The following is an 18,868-nucleotide window of genomic DNA, read 5'->3' on the forward strand; positions in this document are numbered from 1 at the left end:
CCCCCAGTGGTCACTTTGCTAACATGGGCCCTGCTGACAGGAGCTGGTGTGAGTACTGTCTATACACGCACATGAGCTCTAACCCATGTAAACCCAGCATACAACTCTGAGAATGCCCAACCCCCTCCCCTCCCTATCTCCAGCTCATTCCTTTCTGCTTCTGTCCTGTCTGACCCACACCCGGTGCTGTCAGCCAGCCCAGATCTCGCCAGCAGATGGCACCTAGGCTGCTTGAGCTGGCAGGTCCCTCCGGTCCCCCTTCTTTTTTGGGGGGCACTGGAGGAATGCCTCCTGCCACCAGACACCAGCAGCCCTCCCCGCTCCTTCTCCAAGACAGACAGACCCCCTCTGGGGACTAGGGCAGTTGAAGTCTCAGTGACAGAGCATCAAAATTAATCCGGGGCATCTTTCTGACGACAGATGGGCATCTCACTGTGTCAAGGAAGAATGTGCAGCTGGGGACAGATAATATAGGAATCCATACACAGAGTTAGGTACGGCAGGACAGATCCTCAGCTGGTGTAAATCAGTGTAGCTTCCCTGATGTGAGTGGGACCGTGCCAACTCACACGAGCCAGGGATCTGGCCCCAGGGTGGAGAGGGAGAGACACACTGTAAAAGCAGAAGCGATGGGGTGAAATTAAGCAAAGGAAAATTTCGCGCGAATATCAGAAAACGTTTCCTATCAGTCAGGTCTATTAGACCGTGGACTAGACTCCCGAGGGAAGCAGCTGGAGTCCTGTTGCTTGAGTCATTTGAAAGCTGGGCTAGACAAAGCACTGGAGAATGCAGCAAAGGGAACCACCCTGCGCTAGCCACGGGAGAATGATGACCTAATAGGGTTTTCAAGCTCTAATTTCTATTGTCCTTGCAGTCTACCTGAAGGTGTATGTTAACCAGCAGCCTGGAAGATGTGCAGCGCCTGGCTTTGATCTATGAGGCTGAGAGAGTATGCTGTAGTAAGAAGGGAATTTCAGCCACTAGGGCCAATTCTGCCCCTCATTCTGGTCCCTCTATACCCTGCCCCTTGTGAAACCCAACTTGGGAGAGGAGTAGCCCTTGCACTCAGCACTGCAGACATTCTGGGCCATGGACAGCCCACAGATACCCCTGGAGAAGCTGCCCTAATGTAAAGTCTCATACCCAGAGTATCCATTTATAGGAGGAATATTCTGTGAGGGAACCGATTTGAGAAGCAGAGAAAGGATCAAAGAGAGGTATTGACAAGCCCAAAATTTGCCTCCCCTTCTCTAGGGTAAAGCATCCACCTGAGTGTATGTGTGCGCACGTGTGTGAGAGAAAGAGTGCCCCTGTATGTATTTTCAACACTCTCAGCACTCCTTCCCTTCTCCCCCTGCCCCAATCAAAACAACCAAATCCAACTGCCTGGTGCCCAGCAGCCTGCCAGCAGGATCAGAGCAGCCCACACAACCCAGCACCAGGACCGCTCTGCAGTAACAAACCAGCATGCATGTGATGGGAGGGGAAAAGAAAAATTTCTTTTCTGCAAAGAAACGGTTCTCACAGGGCCCGACCCAAAGCCGAGTGAAGTCCAGGGGATCCTTTCCTGTGACTTCAGTGTGCTTCGGATCAGGCCCGCCAACAAGCATAATCACAGCCCACTGAACTTTGGACCCAGTTCAGTATCACACCGCGTGTCCCGGACGAGACACCGGCAGCCTCTCCTGTTTGAGATATTGCAAGGGGGAGGCATGGGAGACGCAAAGAGGAACATCTCTGCCTTTGAAGGGAAAGGTGCTCTCTGCTTTATGGGAACACTGGAATGCCATGGAGATCTCCTGCCATTGGGTGCCAGTGGCTCTGCCCATGTGCCTCCCACAGCATCCAGTTCCACAAGCGACAGCACATGTTGTGTTATGAACAGCAAGGAATGCATGAAAATATGTGGCGGGCGAGGAGCATAGGTGCAACAAGGGTACTGGTGCTCTAGACCTTTTAGCAGCAGGGAGCTAGGCAATCAAGCCAGCACAGCGCCTCTCTGAAGTCCTACTAGGATCTCTGTTGTACAGATGGGGCTCTGAGGCACAGAGAGGCTAAGGGACTTGCCCATGGGTAGGCAGGCAGTCAGTCTGTGGTGGAGAGGGAATTGAATCCAGTTCCCCAGCTAGTGCCCTAACCACTGGACAATCCTTCCTGGATGCAGCACTGCAAGACTAGACGCTGGGGAGACTGGAGTGTCTTCCTATGTGAGAATACTCTGCCTGTCTGTCTCAGTCCGAGACTGCAGGACACAGCCCTGATTTCCCCTCCATGGCTCTGCGCCCTGATCCCAGCTAATGAAAGGGAGAGCCTGCGAGCTTGTTAAAGAGCTCACAGCTGTCACAGGGCATCAGCTAGTTAATAGTCACTCCGGTACACGCACAGCGGTACGTGGTGGGTTTAAACCTGCTGCCCCAACCAAGGAGGCGGCAGGGCAGTGAAAAGAGAGGGAATTGCTCTAATTGCTGCTCAGAGCCACTATAATCTGAGCACCTGGTTCTCCTTCCACTTAGGCTGAGGTCACACCAGAGTATCATGGCGATCCTCCCTGGTGTGAATAAAAGGAGAACAGAGCCCAAAACCCCTATGGGAGTCTAGCAGCCTCCAGATCGCCTGGGCTCTGCTCAGTTGTTCTGTATCCCCTTCTGCAACAGCGGTGACCCTGTTTGTGTAACACACACGCCACCCCACCGCCAGAGTTCAGGGCCAGCAGGTCACAGGAGCTGATGCCCGGCCAGTTGCGCTCAGTGCTGGAACGTTTCTGTCACTCACTTGATGTCCCTTGTCCGGCTTCTTTTCCTCCTCCCCAGCCATGACAAGAGAGGATTTGCAGCTAAGTCCAGGAAAACAGTGAGTGTCAGAGAGACAGGAGCTCCCCCCTGCCTGGAGGGCAGTCACAAGTACAGCTCTGGTCCCAGCTCACTCCTTACTCAGCAAGGGCTCCATCTCGCTGATAGAGCACCCACAGTCTCCACTGAAGTCAGCACCTCACAGGAACGAGCCCCCAGTCTCTCAGGCCCAGATCCTCAAAAGTATTTAGGTCCCTGACTGCCACTGATTCCATTTAGGGGATCTGGCTGTTCCCTTTGAAAAGGTTAAAGATTAAAAGCCACCGGGCAGAGCTGGGATTTGGAGTAGCCATGGGATTCTTGCAAGTGCCATATATGGTCGCTTGTAGGTTTACTTCCTCCTCTTTCCTGTTGCTGGGCCCCAGGGGAGAGATGATCACTGTAGTGAATTGTTTGTTACATTTTCCATTCAGGTACATCAGCAGTGCCAGGGGAGCTCAGTGCAGGCCTGGAGGAGGGGATAACCGCTCCCTGTTTGCGCATGCAGAACCAACAGCAAAACAGCAGGGTGAAGCATGGGCCCTGGAGGGAGCCTTCCCCTGGCAGCACTCTCTGGGTGCAGTGGCTGCATAGCCTTAGGGCAACAGGCCTGCCGTGGGTCCCTGGGCATTCCTAAGAGGGGCGGCCCCAGGCGACATGCATGAGGCTGGGGCACTGAGGACAGCAGCCCAGAGCTTGACAGCAGCAGAAGGGGTTTGGGCGACTGAATCGGAGCAGGTGAATTGGTGCCACACATCCAGTTCTAGCTCTATAGCATTTTGGAGTCAGAGCTTCACAGCCACTTCTTATTTTTGCAGAGGGGCAATCAGTCCCTAGAACCACAGAAATAAGAGATGCACCTGACGTATTTGCTCCTCAGTCCGATCCTCGGGGGCCAATGCAGGATTTCCCTATACAATCCTTTCTCCAGTGTTTTGACCCAGACAGTTGGAAATCACCAGCAATGGAGTCTCTGCCAATTCCTTTGGGAGGCTATATACAGCCCAGTAGATCTCTCCGTTAGGAAAGCCTCCTGATGTTCAGCCAAAAAAGGGCCTTGGTTAATTTCATTTTGGCACTTGGTGCTATGGAAAAGCCTAGGGTAGATTACTCCTAGCTACACCTTGCAAAATGGTCCAGGGCTCAGAACCTTTCAAATACGAGACAGAGACTTGATCCATGAGGCCAGCATCTCCAACTGTTTCTCATTCACTAGTGCACGTCCAACCTATTTCAGGGATGACCCAAACCAGAGTCTTTTAAAGTTTGGCCCTGCTCCAAAAGGGGACTCAAAAAACCCTAACCGGCCAACCAGCCGTTTATTGTCTTCCTGTGACTCCATAACCAGATCTGCTCAACTGACAAGGAAAAGGGACTTGTGTGAGAGATAACCGCTCAACCTCTGCCCAGGATCCCTAAAGGCCAATAGTCAACCTCTTACACTGATGAGCGTTGACTCCAATTGGCTGTATCTGAGTAACTGAAGGCCCAGTGGACTCAGGTGACTATGGGGGAATTGCAGCTCCCCTTTCAATAAGGAGTTTCTAGCCCTGCTAGTTGAGGAGAAAAGCTTGACCACATGGCCAGAGTGCACCCCAAAGGTGCAAAGAAAGAACCTCCCACTGATTTTTTTTTTTTTCATTCAATCTCCTGATTTTAAACCAGGGTCATGAGCCTTCTGGGCCTGACCCGTGATGGTTGGGCACTTGAGATTGGCAGTAACGGCTTGCCAGCAATGAAGGCATTCACACTCCAGCCCTAAACAAAGCCAGCTTCTTTCTGGCTCATGCTTCACCTCCTGCAAGGAAGATACTGCCACTGGAAGGTAGCGAACAATTTGTGCAACCGTACACGAGCAAGAATAGAGTCCAGCTCTATGTCTGATAGCTCCACCGGGCCTGCAGGGCTGAGGAACAACACACCTTCCCCCCAAACCTTCACTGGGCCGCTGGGAAAGAATCTGCTTCCGGGCTGGAAAGAGAGAATCAGAAAGTGCTAGGATTCACTGTAAATCAGCCATGTCTGAGAGGAAGAGCCATCTTTGCTGACTGCTCCCCCTTCTGCCATGGCTGGTGCCTCCTAGACATGTTCCTTGTTACACCTTTGGAGGCCCTGAGCCCCACCCTCCTTTTCTCCTCCAGATGTCCGTGCTTCTCTCTCATATGAGGTGCTCCAAGATCTTTAGTTGCCCTGAATCTTCCCAGTGTTGGTCTCGCTCCACCATCTGACTTTCCCTCCTCCTCGGGCCTCCCCACTTCTGGGGGTTCCCCAGAGCTGGGGCAGGAGTCCAGTCTCCACCTATGAGGTTTGGTGCCACAATGGTGGGGAACAGCCCTGAGCCAACTGACTCTTGGCCAGGATGCTCTCCTCGCTCAACACCTCCTCCCCAGAGAGGGGCCCAATCCGGAGAGGTGCTCTGCGCCTAGGACATCCCACTGAAGTCAGTGGGTGTTCAGAGTGCACGGCGCAGGATCAGACCCTCAGAGAGGGAGGAGGAGCAAGGGGTAGTAAACACAGAGCCTGATCCAGAGCCCCTTGAAATCAGTGGGAGTCTTTCCATTGACTTCAGTGGCATTGGCCCAGGCGGCTGGAGTAGAGAAAGGGCAGTTCGTCAGCTGCTAGCGCGTTGCCAGGAGGTTATCCCCTGGATGGGCAGCTGAAAATACCAGAGAAGCTGGTGGGAGGCCAGAGATTCAGCTCTTCTCCACGTTTAACAACAGCCATCACTGTGTGCGGAGGGTGACTGTCCTCCCACCTCCACCGCTCCCTCCAGCTGCCCCTGCGCTTAAACCAGGGGAAGCCGAGGTATTTTGTGAAAGTGAGACCTGCAGTGACAAAGCCCTGGAAATCTCTCCTTTGGCTACGCGTTGTTCAGATGTCGACCCGTCCTTTACCCCACCTCTCCTCAGACGAGGCCCAAGGCTGGAACAGCAGGTCCGGATTGGTGAGCACTGTCCGAGCTGTGAGGGGCCTCGTACTCGGAGAGCTGCGGTGCTGCAGGGCAAAAATGAAGTGTGAAGACAGAGAGCTGCGGGGGGGGGGGAGATCAAGGCATGATTGAGATTCATGAGAAGAGCTACCTGGGGCCCCTGAATTGGATCAGCAGGGGGTGTTGAAAGCTACGATTGACATGCATTAGCAGAGCTGAATGGAGGCCCAGGACGCATCACAAAGGGATGCTGCTGGTCTGGATTGACATGCATTAGCGGCGCTGTGAGAGGGCCTGGCACTGGAATGGCAGGGTTGCTGCAGGTAATAATGGAGACATATTATTAGAGCTGCATGGGGGCCGAGGACTGGCATATCAGTGGGGTTTCGGATCAGGAGTGAGAGGCACTGGCAGAGCTGGGCGAGCTCGAGCATCTGCCTGCTGTAAATGTTGCTCATGACTCACAAGGAAGTTTGCTAAACATATGGAAATAATTCTTAATATCACATCGCCCAGATGGTTTTGATGGGGAACATATTTGTTAGAACAGTAGATCAAAAGCCCTTACATGGTGTGGGCCACTTCTAGAGAGAAAGAAAGAGATTCCCCCCTCTTCGCCAGGGACGCTTCCCCCTCCCAGCCTCCAACTCCAATCCCACATGCTCAGAGACAGGAAAAAAAACCCCAAACATTAGAACAGTATTAAGGAGGCAGGTTGTAAATAAACTCCCTTGAATCTGATGGCTCCAGTCGATATCTGTTCTGTTTATTTCCTTTTTCAGGGGGTGGGACACTGCTCTATTGGTCCCCAAAATCCCTTTGTCTCCTGCCACCACATAAGAATAGCTCTTGCATAGAAGGGTCATGCATATATCTCCAGGGGAAGGGAAGTATTGTAAGTCAGAAGATGGGGGAAGCGGAGGCAGAGAGAAGGGAACAGGTTTGGCGAAGGTCACACTGGTTTGGGAGCAGAACCAGGGATGAAAACCAAGTCTCCCGATTCCTAGCCCTTTCCCCTAGCCACTAATCTGCCCAGGTTACTTGATGTTTGCTCCTTTCCTGTGTGTTTGTTGCATCTACAGTTTGAGGTCATTTACCAATTAGATTGACTTCACCTTCTGGAAAAGCCCAAAGACAGACATGAAGCAGCTGTGCAGACGGGGGCTTGTTGTTTTGAGCTTAATTGGTCAAAATCTCCTGGCACCATAATAAGAGCCCAGGGATGAGCCATAGCAAGCAGGAATTGCCTTGAAAACCTTATCTCAGCAGCTTCCACGTAAAATCAATAGCAAAGCCCCTAGCAGACTTCATGGAGTCTCTGGCAGTTCTTGTTTTACTGGGTCAGAACTCTGTTTGGCTTAGGGGTTTTTTTTTTTAAGGGGGATTGGATTAAAAAGTGTTTGAATTGGGAGCATCACTTATGGTGGAAAGGCTTTCTAAAGATGACATCCTTGCAGTGTTTCCTAAAGACAGTCAGAGTCTGGGTTCCTCTGGAAGGTTGTTCCAGAGCTAGAACCTCCCCCGCTGGCAGACTTGCCATCACTGTGACAGTAGCAACTTCAGGCATGGCCAGCAAGTGCCTCCTTAATCGCCTAACTACATGCCAACAAGTGCTTCCAGCTATGTACTTTTACACCCCTGCATTTATTTCAGCTAAAAAAAGAGCCCAAGTCAAAAGTGTTGGTGCGGACTTTGAACTCATCTTTGTTCTGTAGATATTTTTAGTCCTCTCTGCCTGAGAAAAACCCCTAATAAGGAAGAAAATGCTCTATCCACAGTCAGATTCTGCTGAGCAGAAGGCCTTGAACCTTGTAACTCACCATCTTCATCCAACCCCGCCTCCAATCAAGCAAGCAGGAAACGCTGACTCACAAAGCAAAGCTCCTACCGAGCATCCATTCCAGGTGGGCACTCAAATCCCACCTGAAATGTCTGTTACGAGGTAAGAAGACAGGTTCACCACACCTCCTCCTGAATCCACCACAGGATGCCCCTTATTTGGGTCACTCCCTGCCAAGGGGCCATGAGGGTCTTGCTTTGAGGTCAGATCTGGTTATGAGCAAAATGCTGACCCAGGCAGCCACCAGATGGGTGGGAGACTCTGGTCTCTCACTAAGACTGCTCCAGTATCAGATCCCTTGTGGGCAGAACCAATACAGTGTAAATAAAGGCTGCCACTAGTGGCAGACTGCAATAGGGGGTACTCACCACCAGAGCAACCCCTCAAATCAGGACACAGGAATGCAGGGATTCTTCTATTTCAGCACCACCCAGTTGTCAGCCAAGCTGGTTCTCCAACAGCCTGGATCTCCTGGGGCCCAGCCCTCCAGCCAGGTCACCTTTCAAGTTCAGGCCCTTTCCAGGATAACAGAAGTCTTGTTCTTCCATCCATCTTCGGGGCAGAGAACTAAGCCCATTCTAGGCTATATTGAAGGCTTTCTGTCTCCTTTAGAGAAAGCTGGATTCCAGGATGCTTCCTTTGGAGTCTCTCTCACAGTCTATTGCTCATTGGAGTTCCCTGCTCTTTACCCCTACTCCCACAGGCCTGCAGAGTTCTTGCTCCTTTAGCAGGGCACTTTCTCCCCAGAGGCTTCTTTCTCTCCTAGCAGCTTTCCCCCACTGCCTTCCTCCCCATGTAGCCCACAAGCTTCTCCCAGGGACCTCCACTGCACCCTGGGGGTGGCACACCCTGCCAGAAATACCTGCTTTCTGCAGTTGCTACCACAGCTTGCTCCCCCAACTGTGCGCTCTCTCTCTCTCTCTCTCTCTTTTTACAAAGCACAGCTGTTCACCATACTCACAAATGGCCCCATTAGTCCCACCTCCTCAGAAGGAGAGGCAGCTAATTATGGCACAGAGGGGACTAATTGGAGAGGGCCAGCCGACCCTTAAAGGGACAGGCTGCCATGTTAGACAGATAAAGGGGCCCTTCTCTATGTGCTAATGCACTTGGGAAATGGTTGTGAAAGAGGATTTCTTTGCCTGCCTGGACTGGACATCAGGTACCAGCCCCAGGAAAAGAAGATGCCCAGGACCAAATTGTCAAGTGCTTAGCACCCTCCCTTGAGAGTGACCTTTACAAAGCACTTGCCACCCAGCCACTCCCAGAGGGATGCTCCTGGCCCAGTTTTCTAACCACTTTGGTGCCTAAATGGAAGCTGTGCTTTGCAGAGCTCTGACCTTGGTTGAAAGTGATACATGTTTCTTCAACAGTTTATTGGTTTGTTTGGTTTTCTGGCTGTCTGGGTTTTTTTTGTTTGTTTGTCTAGTTGATTTGGCAGTCAGGACTGCGATGCTGACAAATTGTTCCCCTTGCTGTTACTGAGCATTTCATTTCCTCAGCAATAAGAACCCTGGACCAAAGGAATAAGCTGGGCGCAGTAGGTTTGTGCAGAGCGAGCACATACTAGATAGTGGCTTTTGGGACTGTGCACCCCATCCAGAGCACGTGAGTCCACTCCTCTGTGTGCATGGCAGGTCCAGTCAGTGGGTAGGAGCATCCATGCAGCAAAGGAGGGAGGGTTGGGAAGGGTGCCACACAATTAAGGAGCAAGGTAGCAGCTGGGCGTGGTTTCGGATACAGTGATGCTAAAGGGAACTGGTCCCCAAGCAAGTAGCTAGGACTCCTTGGGGTTAGATGCACACCCTGAGATGAGACGCTAGGTCTCAGATCCTAAATCCATGGAAGCCCATTGAAAAATCTCCACTGGAGCTGCCCCAAGAAGTCACATGCATAGCAACACGTTGCAAAAATGCCTTGCGGCGGGATGGACAAGGAGCTATCTTTGGGCCAGGCCCATCTTGGAAGGTCACCATCAGCAGGGGGCCTGGAGGAGAACAGCAAACGTTTCCCAGATACGATGCTGCCTTTTTGCCAAACGGCAGGGCATTTAATGAACTGGATGAAACTGGGGGGAGTGGCATGCCCGACACCCTCTGGAATCTGTCAAAGTAGTATTGCATTTTGCAGCTTTGTCCCCAAACCTCATGAATTGCCCTCTGTCCTGGAGCCCTGCACCTTCTCCCTTTGTGTCTCTCTACCCCACCCACATCACCGTCCCATAGCTGAGACCCGGGGCACTCTGGTCAGCGGCCACAGCTCAAGGCCAGAACAGGTCATGGAGAAGGAATTTCCCCTACTCATGGGAGCTGCTTCTTCCAGATCAGAGCTGAGCTAAGCTGGTGGGACAGCGTGCGGCAAGCCTGTCCTGATATTGCCCATATGGTAGCTGTTCTGGTAAAGAGAGGACTTTGGAATCCAGCACCAAACACACTGACAAATGCCAAAGTCAGGGTAGAACAAACAGCCACCGATGGGTTTCGGACCTAGCTATGTGCCGCTATGCGTTTCTCCCCAGTACCCAGCGTAACAGCACATAAGCTACCAGTGGGTTCTCTGTCTGTCGGTCTCTCTCACTAATGCCCTTCCCCTCATGCCATTGCAGCGCTGGAAGCCCTGAGGAGCACCGAGGGGGGGAGAGTGGCGAGAGAATGAAGAAGCCAACCGCACAGGAGAAGCATGAGGTGGCAGCAGTTTGAAGGGCTCCGGCTGATGGTCCCATGGGCATCGGCCCTGAGTCTGTGCTGCTGGGGGTTGGTAGCGGCCACCGTTGCCAGCCCGGTGCCTGACCAGCATGCCGCCTCCTCCTCCCTCGGCCAGGCGCCGCTGGACTGGCTGCTCACCGACCGGGGACCATTTCACCGAGCTCAGGAATACACTGACTTCGCCGAGCGCTACCGGCAGGGTTTCACCACCAGGTACAGGATCTACAGGTGAGAGGGGGAGCTGGTGTTCCTTCCCTAGGAGGCTGTCTCTCTACAGGGGCGAGGTGAACACGCGCGGGGAGAGGAGAGGAGAAAAGAGAGACAGGGTGGGGAAGGCAAATATGACAAGCTAGCGCAGGGGTGGCCAACCTGTGGCTCCGGAGCCACATGCAGCTCTTCAGAAGCTAATATGAGGCTCCTTGTATAGGCACCAACTCCAGGGCTGGAGCTACAGGTGCCAACTTTCCAGTGGGCCGGGGGGTGCTCACTGCTCAACCCCTGGCTCTGCCACAGGCCCTGCCCCCCACTCCACCCCTTCCCCCGAGCCTGCCATGCCCTCGCTCCTCCCCCTCCTCCCCAGAGCCTCCTACACACCACGAAACAGCTGATCGGGAGGTGTGGGGAGGAGGGGGAGGTGCTGATTGGTGGGGCTGCTGGTGGGTGGGAGGCACTGGGAGCGGGGGTGGGAGCTGATGGGGGGCTGCTGACGTATTACTGTGGCTCTTTGGCAAAGTACGTTGGTTGGTAAATTCTGGCTCCTTCTCAGGCTCAGGTGGGCCACCCCTGAGCTAGCGTGTGTATGTGCATGTGTGTGCATTGCTGTCCTCTAGTGGAATATAACAGATCTGCTCAGATAGGAGTGCCTTTCACCTCTTAATTCCCACATAAGCCCCCATGGGGTGACTCTCCTCCCCTCCCCCTCCCATGAACTGGGTGACTGCAAACAGATCCTGGCAAATCCTCAGGAACCACTGTCCCAACTCTGCTGCTTTGATGCGCATTCGTACATTTCCACTGGGGATAACGCAAGAGGCTCACTCAGTGTGAGCCAAATTCTGCCCTTCTCAATGACACACACACGTCTGCAAGTGGTATTTGGCCCTGGGTTTGCAGTTTAAATAGAAAGGATCAAATTCATTAAAGCCAGGGCTGGATTAGGCCCAAGGAGTTTCCAAATCAAATACACCCGACCTTTGCTAACCTCCCTGCGTTACTCCACTGACCACCCTGTGGCTTCAGCCGGCTGAGAGGCGGAACTAGTTAACAAGGAAATATTGTCATGCATAATTGAACCCCTTTTGTCTAAATAACTGAACAAAGCCTGTTTGGGGATGCTAGATCCCAGGGTGGGTTTTTAGGTATTGTGTTTGTTCATTTACTCACGGAGTCACTAACTCGGGCAAATCCTGTCCCAGTCAGACATGAGCTTTTAAGCCAGGCTGTGCGGCCCACAGTACGAGCCACTCCCCGTCCCGAGGTGCATCGGGTCTGGGCATGGTGAGGCCCTGATCTCAGTTTCAGCCTCTAGCCTCTCTTGTACTAGAAATAAATAACGCTAACAGCCCAGATTCTCAGATCTTCCATCCTTGAGTGCTGTTCAGGGGATTCCAAGGGAGCAGAAATCCGCCCTCCAGGCTTTCTCGGGGATATCCCTAGTAGTGCAGAGGGCATGTCAATGTAAAGGTGGAAGGAAGCAGCAAGTGGAGTGCCCAATGTGCCTAGTCCTGTGGCAGTTTCCAGCTGCCATGTGATCCCTATGGGGCCATAGCCAGCTGGTGCAGTTTGATGCTGCTCTAAACTGTCTGAGTCCAGGGGTAGAGATTCAGGAAGCTGTAACTGGCCACATCTGGCTCCCAAAAGCCCTCCTCCTCCCCTTCTCCACTGTACTCAGCATAATCTGGGCCAGCAAGTGCAAATCAGTGAGGCTTCAGTGTCATTCACCTCACCAGCTGGCACAGAGCTGATCCTAGAGCAGGAGCAGGATGAATTCTGATGGGTGCAGTAGTGAGCCAGGCCTTGGAATCCAGAGCAGGCAGCTCAGTGCACAAGCAGGTTGAACCAAAGCTAAATGTGATTGAGAAAAGAAAAAAAAACAAATAACCCCGTGATGCCGTCAGACCTTACTGCGATTTCAGAGAGCGCTGGGATAGACATGCTATTTATAGGCCATCCTGCTTGCATATGTAGAGCAAACAGGGACAGGTTCTTCTCGGAGCTTATGTCAGAGAGGGCCTGTGGGGCTGAGTCTTGCAGGAGCAAGTCAGGCAACGTGATGGGCTTTGATAAAGGGCTGGATCATTTTATAGGCAGGGATAACAGTGATAGCTCTAACAACACCACTTTTCATGTCTCTGGCCTGGCCATCTGAGCATCCCTGAGTGCTTTGCCAGCTCCCAGACTGCAACCTTTCAACACCCTTGTGCGCAGCAGAGAAAGGCTGTTAGCATGTCATTCTCACAGCGACGGGCCAGGGTGGGTGCTTGGCACAATGGCCTGCGCTGAGGGGCAGCCTGGAGCTGTATTACCTCAGGGAGAGATTGTGGCTTGGGAAAGTACAGCCCTTCCCCCAACTTGGGGTTTCAGCCTGAGATAGGGTGACCAGACAGCAAATGTGAAAAATCGGGACAAGGGGTGGGAGGTAATAGAAGCCTATATAAGAAAAAGCCCCCAAAATCGGGACTGTCCCTATAAAATCGGAACATCTGATCACTCTAGCCCCAAAGCTAAAAGCATGAGAGGCTATGGTAGGCCCATTAACCTCTGATGTGGAGCAGCCACTAGAGGGGGACATAGAGCCCCATTCATTCCATGGGTACACATGCACCCTCCCTGTACCATCTCTTAGAATGGTTTAGCCTACACTCCCCCCACCATCTGCCCAGCCAGCTCCAGTGATCAGTGAAGAGGGGAAATGGAGCCTTGGCTTCCCCCTTCCATGTCCCCAGGAGTGGTAGGAGGGAGTGCTCCTTCCACTGTCCTGAGCACAGGGGCTGCAATCCTTCCTGACCCCTGCATGGTGGACGCAAGGCAGGGGAAAGATGGCTCCTTGCTCCAGTCTAGCCTTGGGTCAGCGACTAGGAAAAGGCTGCCCCATTCTGTCCGAGTGCAACCCAGGCAGCTCACAGGATTCCTCCACGAGAGAAAGAAGAGACAAGGCATCTTCACCTGCTGCTGCACACAAAGGGTTAATTTCTACACCTTTTCAGAAGAGCAGGTTCTGGAGAGGAGGCAGGTTGCCAAAACAAAGATAGTCTGTGAGGTGCAGAGAGAGGCTCTGCTGGGGGCGGGGATAGGGAGGAGAAAAGAAAAGATGACTATTTGAAGGCAATCAACATCTTGCTCTTGGCATCGGGAAAACTCCGCTTTAATCTGCCATGGCTGTCACTACAGTGCCAGAGGCATTTGGGTGACAGAAGTGGGGAAGGGAGCTGCTTGTTAGCACCAATGTACAGAGGGTAGGGGACACAGGGCTGTGTGGCTGTTGGAGAGGACATTGCTCACTGGGGAAGCATGAGCACAAAATTGTTGGGGAAGTGAAATCTGGGTGGTGTTTTGTGTGTCTGTCTGGTCACCCGCTGGAAGCTCAGCTGGATTCCCCATTGGCACAGGGAATCCCTGACTTCCTCAAATCGGGGGTGAAACGGACAGGGCCTGTACCTCCCTTTTAGCCCTGCTTAAGTCCTCAGGCTTCAGTGGTGCCTAGGCATTGGGCTGGTCTCCTGCACAGAGGGCTGTGGATTTCACCCTTAAATAGCTCTTCTGAGGACCTATTTTCCTGCCTGGTTCAGCTACGGCTCGCCCCAGACATCTGGAGTAAATGGACAGGAGTGTTGGGAAGCACATGGGCTTGGGGGTGATGGAACTGACTCCCCCCGCCCCAGCCCTCAGGCAGACTGTGGTAAGAGGCGACCCAAAGTCATAACCCCAGGAACAATGTGGTGGCCTATGGGAAAAGACTCTGGTGGGTCTTTGTTTAGTTCTGAACCAGCAGGAGTCTGTGTCACAAACCCCAAGCAACCCTCACAATGGGAGCTAGCACAGAATCCACGGAGACCAATCTAATCTACCCCCTCCTCCCTAGAGGTACTGTATAGAGACTGGCTAGTACTTCAAAGGTAAATTCCCTGAAGATTTCATCCACGCTGAGCATGCGCCAACCTGGGGCCGAGCAAGACTTTTGCTGCAATTGCAGCTCTGGGCTGCCACAGGCCGGGCCCAGCCAGAATGGGCACTGGAACTGAGGGCAGGGATCTGGGCTCCCCTGTGCTCTCTGTGACCTCCCTGCTGGGCCTACCCCCCATGGCGGAGGCAGCTGCCTGGTTCGAATACAGAGGGGACAAGAGGCAGACCTGAGGGAGTAGATTGGGACCAGGAGCCTTGGGAGGAGACTGGGACTAGAGGGGAGGGGAAATGTGACTGGTAGTTGGGGTGGGGGTGGGGGCAGGCTGGGAGTGGCTAGGCAAGGAAACTGGAGTGGGAGCCAGGAAAGACTGGAGCTGAAGAAGGAAATGAGGGAGAGACTGGGAACCAGTGGGTGTGAGGGGGAACTGAGATCAGATGATGAGCTGGGTCAGAGAGCCACTGGGGACAGGGAAGGTGAGCAGGTTGGCAGGGGCTGACTGGAGGCTAAAGCCAGAGGAGAGAGACAGACTGGATGAAGAGTTGAGAGAGGTGGACTCAGACTGGCTGGGCAAGGAGACTGGGACTGGAATGAGAGGCCTGAGAGTGGAGACTGGGACTAGCGATGTGGGGCAAACTGAACTGGAATCAGGAGCCAGGAGTGGGGAAGAAACAGGACTGGGACAGGGACAGATTGGAGGGAACGGTACAGAACAGTCAAGCTTGGGGAGGTGTGGAAACAGATGCAGAAAAGACTGTGCCCACTGGAGCGCACACCCCTCCAGAGCCTGGAATGGAACCCAAGATTCCTGAACCATATCATTCCTCTGCTGTCAGCAAATAGCTGTGAAACCTACTGGCAAGTTGTCCCATCCCCCTCTTCTAGTTCTGCTCCAGAAAGAGGCTAATAATACTGCTATCCACCTACTACTGCTACTAGAGTTCCTCCATCAGCTCCAGCGGCAGAGATCTATGCTGGGGAGCGAAGGGTTCCACCCCTGCAGATTCCTGGATTCCAAGGCCAGAAAGGAACGCTGTGATCTTCGAGTCTGACCCCCTGCGTAACAGGCCAGAGACGTTCCCCCAAAACAATTCCGAGAGCAGAGCTTTTAGCAAAACACCCAAAGACCTAAAGATGTCCAGTGATGGAGCATCCACCATTACCCCTCAGAAGTTGTTTCAATGCTTAATTACCCTCACTATTAAAAATACACACACTTCCAGTCTGAATTTGTCTAGCTTCCACTTCTTGTTATCCCTTTCTCTGCGCAATTGAAGAGCCCATTAGCCAATATTTGTTCACCAGGCTGGTACTTATGCACTGTGATCAAGTCATCCTTTAACCTTCTCTTTGTTAAGCTAAATAGATTGAGCTCTTTGAGTCTGTCACTGTAAGGCATGTTTTCTAATCCTCTAATCGTTCTCATGGCTTTTCTCTGAATCCTCTCCGATTTATCAACGTCCTTCTTGATTTGTGGACACTAGAACTGGACACAGGATTCCAGCAGTGGTCGCACCAGTGCCAAATACAGGGGTAAAATAACCTCTCTACTCCTACTTGTGATTCCTGTTTATGCATCCAAAGATCGCATTAGCCCTTTTCACCACAGCCTTGCACTGGGAGCTCATGTTCAGCTGATTATCCACCATAACCCCCAAATCTCTTTCAGAATCACTGCTTCCCAGGGTAGAGTGCCCCATCCTGTTTGTATGGCCTACCTTCTTTGTTCCTAGATGTACAGATTTACATTTAGCTGTGTCAAAATAACTCATATTGTTTGTTTGCACCCAGCTTACCAAGCAATCCAGAGCACTCTGTATCAGTGACCTGTCCTCTTCATTATTTACCACTCCCCCAATTTTTGGGTCATCTGCAAATTTTATTAGTGATGATTTTATGTTTTCTTCCAAGACATTGATAAAAATGTTGGGGCCAAGAACCGATCCCCAGAGGACTTCACTAGAAACGCACCCGCTTGATGATGATTCAGCGTATAAAGTTATATTTGAGATCTATCAGTCAGCCAGTTTTTAATCCATTCAAAGTGTGCCATATTTATTTGGTCCCGTTCTAGTTTTGTAATCAAAATGTTGTGTGGTATCAAGTCAAACACGTTACAGAAGTCTAAATATATTGCATCAACACTATTATCTTGATCAACTGAATGCGTAATCCCATCAAAAAAATATATCCAATTAGTTTGACAGGATTTATTTTCCACAAACCCATGTCGATTGGCATTATTTATATTACCCTCCTTTAGTTCTTTATTAATTGAGACTCATATTAGCCACTTCATTATTTTATGTGGGCGTGATATCAGACTGCAATGAATCATATGGGGTGTCAATATGATGCCACGTGACAGAATTTCTGTTTGTTCAGTTTGCTTTTTTAAAAACCCATTAAATCACACACATTAAAAATGGCATAGGTTGCAAAGTCAAATACTCAAATTCCAGAATTAAGTTTGGTGTGTAACCTTAATTTGGCACCCTTGTGCATAGGCATTATGATACCATTGTTAATTACAGGATCACACACAATTTTCTTCCACAAAATCCTTGCCTCATTTGGTATGTGGCATGGATCTGCTCTGGAGACTAATCAGGCTGTGTAGTGAAGGAGGCTGTTGCCTGTAGGACCTTGCCTCATTTGTTGCAATCGGGAATGGGTGTAGTGAAGGAGGCAGGGGATTGCAAGAAGAGAAAGAATGGTCTCATGGCTAAGGCAGTCAAATGCTGCCCTGGAGAACTGAATTCTATCCCTGCCTCTGCCACAGAGATTCTGTGTGACGCTGGGCAAGTCACCTAAACACAGCTTTTCACAGAGGGCCACTAATTGTGTGTTCCTCATTTTCTGGGTGCCTGAATTGAGATCCTGTGATCTGATTTGCAGAAGCACTGAGTTGCACCGCTGCAACTGAAGTCAATGGGAGCTGCGCTTTAAACACATAATGTACTGTAAATAATACTAAGTTCTCTAAAAAAACTGGGCCCTAGGTGTCTCTAAAATTAGTGGGTTTTACTTTTATCTCTGTGCGCTCCTAATCTGGAAAATGGAGATAATACCCTTATATCTCACAGGGGTATTGTGACGATGAATTAATATTTGTGAAGCACTCCTATACTGGAGTGACAAGCACCACAGAGAAGCCCATGAGGAAATTAATAATTGTATCTTCAGACAGGGTTGGAATAGTGTGCCGTAAATAAGGTCTGGGGCCACCCATTGAACAATGAGGAGAAAACAAAATATTGGCTAGCTGATCCTTCAGTGAGCGCTGTCCAGCCTGTGCACTGAAGGAGACAGAACTCCAGGGGGGGAAAATAGTATGTGATCACATAATTAAAGAGTGTACCATACAGCATACGCACAAGGGGGGCAAATTAAGGTGACACAGGCAACCTTAATTCTAGCATTTCCTAACTTTTGAACGCTTGACTTTGCAACCTTAATAATGTTCTTTTAATGGAGGTTTTTTTGTGGTGTAGTAATTATTTATATTGCAATAGACACAGACTAGGACCCCATTGTTGTAGGCAAGGTATAATACAATGTATTATATTATATGTAGCACTTTACATGCATGTAAATATCATAGGCCCAGGGGCTTTTTTTTTTGAAGTTTTCCATTTTTCAGGACAACCCCAAATCCAAACATGTCAAAGTTTTCATTTTCCCCTTTATTTCCCTCTTTTTCTCTCCCCTTTTTAGTGGAAAAATGAAAAAGAGGGCAAAAAACAGAAAACAAACCACCGCCAGTTCCCAAAAACTGGAGGAAAAAGTGAAAAATTTTGAAATCAAAATAATTTTAAATACAGATTTTCACAAAATATTCCAAAGAAATGATAACCCTTTTGAAACCGTTGGAAGAAAAATTGTTTAGAAAATTTTGAAAACACTCCTGGAAAAAAAACCTCTCTCTTTTTTTCAACCAGCTCTTGCATTAGCCATGAATGAGTAGAGTGGCCTGGGGAACTATTAATTGAAGGTCATCTCTAGCTGGGGAGGCATGTACTGGAAACAATGAGAATTCCAGTTAGAGGGGGGTGATGACACAAGTTGTTTTTGCTGATTAATAACACCCTAGCCTTGAACCTCGGGCGGCTATTCAGATAGGCACTGATGGGCTTTTTCCTCCCCCCCGTGTCCTGATTTGAGGGGGTGCCTTTGCTCACTGTTCTCTTCCTTCTCCCATCCACCTACAATTAGATGCATCTGATGTTTCTAGCCAGCAGAAAACTTAGGGCTGGAATAGCAGGGGTCATGATGGAAGCACTTTGGCAGAGCTGCGTGCGTGGGAATCTTGCACATTGCTTGCCTAACACTCTGCCTTCCTCTAATCAGTGCTGTCAGTTTCTCACTTTAATGAGTATCAGAATGCACCTAATTATCTCTAAAAGACTGTATGGGGGTTTTCTGTACAAAACCCTAACAGCCAGG

The 18,868-nt window shown here is 50.8% G+C and overlaps 1 protein-coding gene across 3 annotated transcripts in view; it reads left to right on the forward strand.

The window, feature by feature from the left end:
* Positions 1-18,868, forward strand: part of BRINP2 (BMP/retinoic acid inducible neural specific 2) — a 52,110-nt gene that overhangs the window by 13,944 nt on the left and 19,298 nt on the right. Inside the window, exons 2-3 of one of the 3 annotated variants that reach the window (XM_074961003.1) lie at positions 10,203-10,340; positions 10,432-10,530. In XM_074961003.1, the coding sequence (XP_074817104.1) occupies positions 10,318-10,340; positions 10,432-10,530 (122 nt within the window). In that variant the 5' untranslated portion in view covers positions 10,203-10,317. Of the gene's footprint in view, positions 1-10,202; positions 10,531-18,868 lie in introns of all 3 variants that reach the window. The other 2 variants (XM_074961002.1, XM_074961001.1) reach the window with 2 other exon arrangements.

Source organism: Natator depressus, chromosome 8 (assembly GCF_965152275.1).
Source record: "Natator depressus isolate rNatDep1 chromosome 8, rNatDep2.hap1, whole genome shotgun sequence".
Classification (NCBI taxonomy): Eukaryota; Metazoa; Chordata; order Testudines; family Cheloniidae; genus Natator; species Natator depressus.